Source organism: Octopus sinensis, linkage group LG1 (genome assembly GCF_006345805.1).
Source record: "Octopus sinensis linkage group LG1, ASM634580v1, whole genome shotgun sequence".
NCBI classification, from domain to species: domain Eukaryota; kingdom Metazoa; phylum Mollusca; class Cephalopoda; order Octopoda; family Octopodidae; genus Octopus; species Octopus sinensis.
In genome coordinates this window covers 5,360,064-5,372,563 of record NC_042997.1, presented here as the reverse complement: position 1 = coordinate 5,372,563, position 12,500 = coordinate 5,360,064, and the positions used below count along the sequence as shown (strand labels likewise).

At 34.4% G+C, this 12,500-nt stretch overlaps 1 protein-coding gene across 4 annotated transcripts in view; it reads left to right on the top strand.

Annotated features, from left to right (window-relative positions):
• The window catches only part of LOC115219520, a 232,189-nt gene that overhangs the window by 196,711 nt on the left and 22,978 nt on the right, over positions 1–12,500 (top strand). For 3 of the 4 annotated variants that reach the window (XM_036508086.1, XM_036508075.1, XM_036508135.1), the window contains one exon: positions 9,447–11,663. In XM_036508086.1, coding sequence (XP_036363979.1) covers positions 9,447–11,078 — 1,632 coding nt within the window. In that variant the 3' untranslated portion in view covers positions 11,079–11,663. Of the gene's footprint in view, positions 1–9,446; positions 11,664–12,500 lie in introns of those variants that run through there. The other variant, XM_029789702.2, reaches the window with a different exon arrangement.

The following is a 12,500-nucleotide window of genomic DNA, read 5'->3' as shown; positions in this document are numbered from 1 at the left end:
TAAAATGGCTACAATTTAACCATTGCACCTTGATACACACACATACACACACATGTATGTATGTACGTATATATGCATATTTTACTGATTATTGCAGATTCCGCAAAAAGTCTATCTTTGTTTCTTTCTTACTCCCTGAGAAATACCAATTTTCCTTAATTACAACGACCACAAATTATCTGGCATCATGCCTTCTCGCCATGATACGATTAGGTGTGTATCGTAGAAAGAATGTGTTCTGCACATCTGTTACAAATCTGGTCGGTCTGCACTAGATAGTATGTTCTGTGCAAGATTAACTGACGTACAACATTCTGCATGCTCATCCGTAATGCCAACCTAATTTTAGCTCATCTTCCAGGACAAAATAATCCCTTTCCTTTGTTTCGGGTGACTTAAGCACACCTACTATTGAAATCCACATATCGAAACCCATAATCATTAACACTAAACGCAATTCATTAGTTGTGACACTAATGAGTTAAAAATCCAGGAAAGTACGAAATTGTTCGTTGGAAATTATATGTACTGCAATAATTAAATGAGTACTGTAAGGAAGGAGGTTTATCCAGCTGTTCAACGTCTAAAGCCTCTCCCGATTTCTCGGTTGCTACGGAGCCGTATTTTGAAATTATCTAGCAAATTCCCAAAATACCATTATATGCTGGTTTTGAACAACAGGAGTTTGTAAGTAGCACTTCTGGATGAGAAAAGTATTGCTGTTCTTTTCAAGCTTTCAACTATAGCATTTTATTTACTGCGGCAAATATATTGTCATGCTCATAGCCTCTGATAATGGCTTATGATATTGATAATAGTCTGCTAGTGCGTAAGAATACTGTAATGAATATAATATCACTTCCTCAACAAGGAATGATGCTAAAAATATTCCTAGTTGAGTTATGCACAGAAAAATTAGAATATCTTTTCTAATCGTTTCATAAAGTCCAAACAAAATCAGATTTAGGTATATAATATGATGAAAATAAAAAGATTGCGATTAGTGAAGAAGCACTTCAGATACAGATATTTTCATTCTGATATAAAACACTGAATGATTATGTATGAATAGTGATTGAATTTTTTGTAAACAGCTTAATGTTCATTTAGGTTTTCCTGACTGTAAGGTAATATAAGCGTTCATATATTCGTATATTAATATTTAACCTATATTTATACATTAAAATGCTTTCCGAAACAAGAGTACACTTCACGTTAATGACAGTGGGGAATCTATATGATGTTGCACGAGAACTCTGATATGTATGCATTGTTTCCTATAGTAGAAACAGCTGTAAGCTAATATAATTGATAATGTAATTTTTGTTCCCTTTTCATGCAATTATTAATGTGATTAAAGAGTAATTTATTGTAATCACGTGTTTACAGTTATATTTTGAATATGATAAATTCATTGAGAAATTGCCTCAAATGATGTCGCTTACATACCCGAAGCTTAAACGAATGGCACGCATTTGCAGTCACTTCACTCGAAGTATTGCACATAGTGTTGTGTGATACTACAATAGGGATATCATACATTTATACAAAGGTCCATTTTCGCTACGGCAATATACAAAGCATTTTGTATACTAGGTGATATGAAAAAAATCTCGGACTAGGTATGTTTAATAAAAAAATGCTTAATAAAAATAATCCAGTCCTTCGCGCTCCACAGATCTGGTCACTTTAGCTCACTGTCTTCTCTAAAACGCTTCAAAACGTTGCAGTAGAACTTTCCATTGAAATTTTTTCTCAGGGAGACAAATTCTCGATATGGGATACCACATTTCTAGAGTTGACGCTCGTGGCAGATCTTCCACATCGGTCATCGTCTTCCTGATCACTCACAGCCTTTTAGGGACGTTCTTCCGCTTTTGAAACATTCGAAATGGTGCATACGACCCATTGCCTCGTCGCTGTAAGCTTACTGAATCATGCTCAATGTTTCTGTAGCAGACATCCCAAGTTTAACACGAAATTTCGCGTTGATTCTTTGTTCCTGTCCATGACAAAATCGCATATTACAGCAAACACGTGATCACAAAGAAACACAAATTTCATAACATGCGAAGTAAACGCAGCGACATTACTCGGCACACTGTCTCATGGCGGTCATTGCTAGCTCAAACTGCACTTGCAACCGTGTGGTGACATCCGTTGGCGTGCCACAAAACTCGTCTGTGACATTTTTCATACTACCTCGTAGAATTAAGTAGAAAATAGACTTCCATACTTAAAATAATAATGCAGCTCCAATATTTAAAAACACGTTTAATAGGTTTAATAGGCTTTAACTATATCACAAATATTAATTAACAGTAAACAGAAACATTTAAGCTATTATATAACTAACATTTTTTGTACATCGGAAATCATACATTTTTGTCAATATATAGAAAAATTACTTACAGTAAGTACTGAATATTTTATATATATTGTCATTTATTAATATCTCCGAACTTCGTTTAGTCATTGATAAAAACAAATCGATAAGATAACATGGTTCCCATATTAAACTCCAAAGAGAGGTTTATCTTTAAAAGAATTTCAGAAATGTTTTTAATAAATGTTCATTTAATTCAGTCTATTTAAAATTCACTGTTGAAATATAATAGCACATTTTGTTAGACTTTATAGTTTTGATTAATATTGATTTTTGTCAATGACATGTTCAGAGAGTGAATAATAAAATTTTTCATCGATATCACAAAATTTTAATTATTAAATGTTGGATTATTGAACATAGTTGTTCGCCTACCAAAGTATAAACAAATATTTCGAGTCCATTGTTGTAAACAAACAATTAAACTCAACTCCGTAATAGTGGACTATGTGGTTACAAAAACACGCTAAAGTTTTCTTTTTTTAACATTAATACAGACTCTATGTTATAAAGGAGTCACTGGCGCCAATAAGCACATTTGGTTTTAAATACTGCAGCATTGAGAAGTGAGGTGTGCAGCTCAAAAGAACAATACACGCCCAATCCGTGATTCGAACACGCGACCATTTGATCGATTATCTAATACCTTAAATGGATTATCGTCTTCACACACACGCGCAGAATGCATGCATGTATGCATGCGTATATACATGCATTGTACTTTAAACAGAGTCTAGATAGATTCCTTCAAAGAATACCAGATAAGCCACCCATAATTGGATACAACTCACCCAACAAGAACTCACTACTTGAACAAAACTTGACTTAAACAGGATTCGAATAATCCTATCAGGTGGTGCTATTAAGTTAGACATGGCCTGGACCAATCTTTGGTCGAAACATATCTAAGTTTATCTAAGTCTAAGTTTATATATCGACAGAAAGAGAAAGACATAGAAATAGAGAAAGAAAGAGACATGAGTTTGTGGGGAAACATGACGTTTTGCGTCAGCAGTGTTTGTTCTTTATACAAAACTTTAGTAAAGTACAACGTAGTGAGACTGAACCTGGAATCATGTGGTTGGGAAGCTAGCTTTTTTACTATCTAGCCACGCCTGAGCCTATGCATGTACATTTATATGATTATTCTGCCCAGCGATAAAAGGGGACCCGTTTTACTATAAATTTTCAACATGTTTAATTAATGTTATCCTCAACATCTGTTTTTATTGCTCTTAACTTTGCACTAGAAAAGGTGATTTAAATCCACACAATTGTAATGCCATTTTTACTACACAGCACGATGAACTGAGTTAATGTGTTTATTACTCTGCCGTTTATAGAATTAGCTTTAATTAGCTTTTGATTATACTACATAATTAATATTAATATGAAAAACAAACAGTAAAATGCTAGTAATTTTCTGTGAGAGAAACTTTTTAGGAAAAATTTATAGACATAGATACATACGTATATTTATGTATGTGTACGTTTATGTATAGCTAAGAAATGCGTGTGACTAACTGATCCAGATCTTACGATAATTGATTTTTTTGGATGACAGATTATTCATAAAAAAACGATAAACGTCGCCCTTTTCAAGCCTAGCCAGACTCATAGGTCCGGTTTCCCGGTTTCTGTGGCGTAAGTGTTCCCCACCAGATGGACGGGACGCCAGTGCATCGCAGCGTTACTCAAGAGACAGGAAGAGAGAGTGAGAGAATGTTGGGGAAAAAGAGTACAACAGGGGTCACCACCCTTCCCCCCTGACGGAGCCTCGTGGAGCTTTTAGGTGATTTAGCTCTATAAACATACAGAACGCCCGGTCTGGGAATCGAAACTGCGATCCTCCGACTGCGAGTCCGCTGCCCTAACCACTGGGCCATTGCGCCTCCACCAGATAAAACATAAAGAGCTGAAAGAAGATTAGATGCAATACCGATTCCGAAAAGTTATACCTCTGACTTCGTCGTTCATCTCAAGATATTGTATAAAATATATGCAATACTATGTGTTTCACTGATTATTCAGTTTCTCACCCAATTTGTGCCTTTGCTTCAAAATTACAAATTATTATTACAAGAAGTTGTAAGGCGGCGAGCTGGCAGAACAGTTCGTGCACTGGACGAAATGCTTAACGGTATTTCGCCCGTCGCTACGGTCTGAGTTCAAATTTCGTTGATGACGACTTTGTCTCTCGTCCTTTCGGGATCGATAAAATATGTTCCTGTTGAAGACTGGAGTCGATGTAATCGGCTCATCCACTCCTAGAAAAAAAACAAACAAACAGCGCTGCCCTTGCGGCAAAATTTGAAACTATTTTTACAAGAAGTCGTCCCTTAGATTTTTATTACATAAGTCCATTGTCTAAACTTCCTAGTTTCTAATTTCCTGCAAACATTACATACCAGTGAAACATTCGCTTCTATTTAACAAGATATATTCTTCTCTACATATTATCAAAGTGAAAGCATTTCTCTTTCTTGAATTGTCACAGATTACTAGTTACATGACACTAATTATAGAGATTATCACAGATTTCATCAAATAAACATAATTTTCCGATCGTACTCTGAGGTGACTTAAGCATGTTTATTCTCACTGGAGTCTGAATCAGACAGTGCTATATGTTGGAAATTTGTTCCACATAAACTGGATGAGATATTTAGTCCTTTTATCAGTTACTTGGTTTAAAACTTTCGCCTAATAAATGGGCCACATCCTAATCCATTTATGTTGCAAGCTTCTGGACAAGGGTGAAATTACAGTATTTTGATTATGAGTGCAAGCCCTAACGGGAAGGCCATGCGCCTACACACGCACACGCGCGCGTACATACACACATATTAAAACATATATTAACACACTCCTGGTTAAGTAATCGGATTAAATTCTTATCTGGAAGGCAGTCGTTAACAAAAGTGTGGTGTATTTGTATCTGTACATTTATGTAGCTAAAGAAATCGAAACCAGGACTTATTCTTTGTAGTCTAGTACTTATTCTATCGTTCTATTTTTCCGAACCGCTAAGTTACGAGGACATAAACACATCACCATCGATTGTCAAGCGATGGTGGGTACAAGCACAGGCACAATGACACCCACGCATAAATACTTTTTACTCTTTTACTCTTTTACTTGTTACAGTCATTTGACTGCGGCCATGCTGGAGCACCGCCTTTAATCGAGCAACTCGACCCCGGGACTTATTCTTTTGTAAGCCCAGTAATTATTCTATCGGTGTCTTTTGCCGAACCGCTAAGTAACGGGGACATAAACATACCAGCATCTGTTGTCAAGCAATGCTAGGGGGGCAAACACAGACACACAAACACACACAGACATATATATATATATATATATATATATATACATATATACGACGGGCTTCTTTCAGTTTCCGTCTACCAAATCCACTCACAAGGCTTTGGTCCGCCCGAGGTTATAGTAGAAGACACTTGCCCAAGGTGCCACGCAGTGGGACTGAACCCGGAACCATGTGGTTGATAAACAAGCTACTTACCACACAGCCACCCCTATATATATACATTTATATATTAATTTATACGAGGGTGTTTTCTCAATTCCCGTCTACCAAATCCACTCGTAAGATTTTGTTCGGTCCGAAGCTATAGTAGAAGAAGTCGCCGAAGGTGCCACGCAGTGGGACTGAGCAGAGGAACATATAGTTCGGAAACAAACTTCTTACCATGCAGCCACGCTTGTGCCTACACACACACAAACACACACAAGTATGTATTTATAAATAGATATGTGTATATATATATATATATATATATATATATATATATATATATATATATAAATACATATAGATACATGTATAGATAATAGAAAGAGATAGAGATATAGGGATACGTTTAGAGAGAGAGAAAAGCAAAGGCAGAGATAGTGATAGAGATAGATTGAGAGAGCGAAAGGGAGAGAGAAAGCGAAGACTGACAGTGAGGAGAGATAGATAACTTTTTGATAATTGTAGTCGTACCCGCCAACTGAAAAATTATGGCGCTGCTATTTACGATGAGAATTATTTGTTGTAAGTTACGTGTAAGTGGTGAGATGTTTTCATTCTTAGCTCTTAGAATAATCTATTGTTTTGAAATGTTTTAGCCTTTCGAAGATTATACTTTGCAGGAAGACACTAATTTCAATTTATTGCTCAGTAATTGAGCTACATAAAAGGATATGATAGGGTTCAATGGTAGTGATGTGTCAGGTTCGGTAATTTTTTAAAACTTATCATTTTTCGTGGCTGTATATTTTTCATTTATTGATAAATTTTTGATTTATTTCCCATGTCTGTTTGGGTTGCATAGCTTATATATATGCGCATATACGGGTACATACATCTGAACTTTCTTGTATGTTTTTGTGCGTGCACTTGGGGACTCTATATCTGAAAGAAAGTTTCATATTACAATATCTCTATTGTAAACAAACTGGAATAAATGTGTTTTCTTTATTCAAACGTCAGAGAATTTGATTAATTTTTTAGAAGAAAGAGATATTACTAATCCAAGACATCTTCAGAATTAGAGAATATCTCAATTATGCAGTCATTATCGCTTCAATGCTTGATGACGCAGCTGATACTTTAAACGTTCCCTCATTTTAAATCTTTGTGTGTCCTCATTCAACTGACGAGTAAACTAATTATTTGTTAACCAAAGAATATACTACTAATACCTACCACTTGCAAAATTTACTCTCTACCGTCTTAAGCTAATTTGCAATTAACTTGTAATTCTGTAATCTCTTATGAAATTACACCAGGTTTGTGAAACTCTAAAATATAAAGTAGATGAAATCAAATTTTTAGTGACGTCTTTTCCAAGAGAGCGATTGACGTAGACTAGTAGATATTTATCTTGAGTGGTTTGAAAGGATTTGAAATATGACTAAGTTATAATGTCACATTAGCTCGTTTATTCTGTTTACGGCCTTATAAATATGGACAGATTATTCCAACCTGTAAGGATGTTATGTTCAGTTTAGTTTTCTCAAAATTACTTAATCTGCGTGCCTCAGCCTTTTTATCAAACCTCTGCATATAATAAATTCTCTGCGCGGAGAACTGGTAGAATGAAAACGATGGGGTAAGTATTCATACATAATAACGACCCAGAAAGTTCAACATGAATTTGCTTTTTGTCTATTTGTTATTGTATTTCATCTTCGGAGCCCACCCTTCTTTAGATAATGTGCACTCAATAAACAAGTGCCATTATTCTGTTTTAGAGTCATTTATTTAGAGGTAACTGCCACTGCTGAGACATATCTAGACCAAAAAAGTAATGTCTGAAAAGTTCCTTACGTTAGTTATTACAGTGCGTTGTTAACACACATCATCTGAATGGAGAAGTTATCCTCCAAAAACGAAATTTGAAAGCTGTTAGCATATTCACAATCATATCTGCAATGAATTTGTATTAGCAATGTATTAGCAATGAATTTGTACATCACCGCTCTACATATAAATTTAAAATTTATTCGTACGCTCTAAAGCAGAGTTTTGCTGTTCTTTTTTAAATTTAGTAATATAAAATAATGTTTCTTTTATCCAAGGATACGAAGCATGTATTTAGCAACAATTAAGACGGAGCATAATTTTCGCATTTTCTAGGACCCGTAATATATAGTTCTAATTAGGTGAATATCAGAAACCCCCATGTCTTCTGCTAAGGTGTACACCCCAGACTTATTTGACAGATTAAATATTTGAGAACCAAAGATTCACTTATATCCACGTCATTATATTTATTGTATTGATCAAAGCATCAATACAAAATATTAAACCCACTTAATATTTCCACATCCTTTGCATAATTATTTTCGTTATTTTAGGCGTAAAATATCAGTATACTTCATACAATGATAACTTTTAGAAATTTATTTCATTAAACAGGAATTAATCTTAAATAGTAATTAATATCTTCAAATTCTTCTCGATCTGCCTTGCCATTAATTACGAACCAAGTTGTTCATTGTACTGTTGTAGTATACGGTCTTAAATGAGGAACTATTAAATTATGGTTTTATATTAATAAATATATTGATTCACTGTATGTTAAGATTCCTGCACATGATCTACATCTTATGCTGAAAAATAAATTTGGTAGATACGTTTTAAACTTTTTCAGTTGATCTTCCACAGGCAAAAAGAGATGATACGGGTTGAACTACAAACTTTGAAATAGACACAAATATTTCTATTGACACACACCTGGTTTAGTTCACTTTTACCAAATGCGACTGATGTTTATTTTATTTTCATATCTAAATTACCATTTTTTTATTATGTTAATATGTATTATAATATTAATATGTAATTTGTGTTAAATAAATTATTAATTTTTGGTAATTTACCTGAGATCCGTAGCCACTGATGGCTGTAGACCACTTTTAGTCTACATCAGCTTGTTTACTACGGGTGACATATTAGTCATGCAAGGGATTTTGTTCTCACCTATCAGCCAATTGTTCAAACGCCTTTTGCCATTGAATTCACCTTCGTTGCAACAACAGTTGCCACAATTCCACCACACTGTTCAATCTGAATATTATGAATGATCTCATTAGTAAGTTTTTTATCTCCTTCATGACAGAATGAAGCTTCTTTCGTCTCTCGTGGTTTTCAACGAGCATTATCATAGAATCATTAGATGTTTCAAAATATTTGACCAGTCCAATTGAGATTGTTTTGTAAGAGATTTCAAACTGAATCAAGCCTCGAATTTTGGGGCTCTGGGAAGGTAAAGATGATCTGCGTCTGCCTTTGGATGATGCATCTTATTGCAAGTCAGCGGCTTTCGAATTTTCCGATCAATCTTCCTTATTTCGCTCATATTCTAGTTCAATACATTATTATTATTATTATTATTATTATTATTATTATTATTATTATTATTATTATTATTATTATTATTATTATTATTATTATTATTATTATATTATTATTATTATTATCATTAATATTATTGTTGTTGTTGTTGTTATTATTATTATTATTATTATTATCATTGTGATTTATATTCTTCAGGAGGAAAAAGATGATCCACGCGCCAAATACCTTTGCATGCAGTTTATTAAAAGGAGTAATGCCGTAATGCAGATACGAATGTCACCACTGAGCTCTTCCGACGACGGTATATGTAATGACACCCGTTTGATGATGGATGACTGGCCTCTCCTATCCGTCCATTTGTTTCATACAACAGAAGTTAAATGCCCTTTTGAAGGGGGCTATGATTTTGATATAAAATTACCTTCAGGTAAAGAAGTGTGTACAAGTAAAATGTTACCATTTCGGTTTGAAAGTTATTGTGTTGAAGAAGAAGGTCTATTACTTAGAATTCGTGATAAGACATGTACAGATTACATAGGAAATTTAAAAGAGGAGAACAGACTCCGTTGTTTGGCAACATGGAAACATGGTAAAGATACGTATGTGATTGTACGAGAAACTGATGTCGTGCGCTATTGGTGTATGCGCATCATATACGACGATAACGGCATGATTAGCAAAATTTACTTCTTCTTAGATATGATATGTGATACGAAAACTATATTCCCTTCAAGTCGAAAATACCTTGTATTTGAAATGTATCATCGGGTAATCCGAAGCATATGCAGTGATGAATTTGAAACATGTAGCAACCATAATATGTGTGATTCGGAACACAGGTCGCACTGCCTGGAATCTTGCGGTGACTGCCAAATTAAAGCCTTTAGTAAATTTCGTGGTCTTCAAGCCTGTTCCTTTCCAAAGATAATGCATGGTACTTGGGTGCGGCATGTCAACCAAGGAACGAGCAAAATCACAATAAGTAATAACACAGTAAACATTAATACTGAAACAAATTGGCATTGTATTGATGCAGGAGAAGGTAACTATTCCCGAAGACGGGTTCTAATGAAAACATTTGATAACGGTTGCTATCCACGTTTTATGTGTATCGAACTTCATGAAGCAGCTCCTTCAGTTATGCGATACCGAGTAGGAAAAATTGTTCTTTGGCCTCTGAACATTAGTCATTTACTCCAAGAACATGTCTGTAATGATAATCTTTTTGCACATAGTAGTCCCACATTACCTTCTCAAAGAATCACTCCTTTGCAGAATTTAGTCCGCTCTTATGATAAAAGAACTGTTTCTTGTAATCTACCGCCTGGACTGGGAACATGGATAGCCTTCCGCGACGAGAAAGCGCGACGTGGCTGCCTCTTAAATGATATTCATTTTGTGCCGCACCATATGTTTTTGGTGATGGAGAACGAAGAAGGGAAGCACATAAAACATGCTGAGTACTTTTGCCTTGCGTCTATGAAATTCATAAATGAATACGATACGATAATTACGCAAACAAAAGATCAAAGTAATGAATATTTGTGTTGGATGATCATTGGTAACAAGGAATTCATTATGCTTCCAGCATCTCTCTGTAACAGAGTTCACGCTGAGGCAGTCTTGAGAAGAGTTGAGAAGCCCTTAGCAAGACTAAGTCTCATAAATAACAGTGAATGCAAACGTGCAGACGAGGAATGGCGTCAAAGAGTTATAGAAGAAAGAAACAAACACGATACACTACAGGTGTCTAAATCCATTGCTACGAATACCCGAGGATGTCTAGCATTAATTGTATTTTTTATGACATATCTGACGTTACACTGAGGAATGTAATAGATATATAAAATATTTAATTATATATAAAAAAACAAAACAAATATAATGATATACGCAAATTATGTATATATATATATATATATATATATATGTATATATATATATATACGTGTGTATAACCTTGTTTACCAAACTGGGAAAAGATTGTGTGCACACAAGTAAATGAAATAAATACTATTATATTGACCAAATCCAACAACAGCAAACATTTATATGAATTAATATATGCGTATGAGCCATGAAATAAGGACATGTTCATCACAAGTAACAACACTAACAACAAATATAAACCTTGATATACTGATAAATACTAATTTTCCCATTAAATCATCGGGTTAATAAAACCACTATCAATGAAGCAGTTAAAATATTACGAAAAGCTACGTCAATTTTTAAACCCTATTCTTTTATTATGGATTTGGTAGTTATGTCTGGCGATAAGCTTGTGCAGAGCAGGGAGAATGATTAAAAAAAAATTACTGACGATGTAAAGAAACTGAAAAGGGTCCAAGAAACCAGTGAGCAAAAGAAAGTAAAATGCACAAGTACACAAAATGTTCACGGAATTAGGACGCTGGAAATAAATGATACATTGAGGGTAAGACAAATGAAAACAGAATAAAAGTTAATAAAATGGTTTGACAAGAAGACAATCATGGGGAGAAAGGGAAATAATGAAATATAAAAAAAAAATTAAAATGCGTGTTTATCAAAATCTCACTAAGGATAAAATCCTAGGACATTTCAATAAAAAGGAAGGATGTAAACGAACGATTGTAAATGCAAAAATTCACCCGCTACACTTTCCTTTATGTAAAAGGCTCTAGTTGTGTGGAAGGTTCTATGTAAGGATTGAAAGAAGAAATTATGTGAGTAGGGAAAGGATGATCTAAAAAAGTGTGAATGAAATAAAGGGGGAAACCGAATGAGAGAGAATGTTGTGAACAGTAAGAGATGAAGAAATTTGGTGTTATCGTTAGAGAATCGCGAAACCAAGGTGAGTTAAGCAGAACATTAAAGAAGAGAATCTATCTATCTATCTATCTATCTATCTATCTATCTATCTATCTATCTATCTATCTATCTATCTATCTATCTATCTATCTATCTATCTATCTATCTATCTATCTATCTATCTATCTATCTATCTGTCTATATGTATGTCTGTATGTCTGTCTAACTGTCCGTTTGTCTGTCTGTCCGTCCGTCCATCTATGTAAGTATGTATATATGTGTGTGTGTATGCATATATATACACACACATACAAGTATGTATATACAATGAGTTAAACCATTCTATTGTTTGTAGTGTTTCGACGTCAGGCGTGTTATATTTCATGATTCTGCTGAGATGTATCCAGGTATACATGTATTTCTGTACGTATTATTGGGTATTTGGAGTTTGTTCGA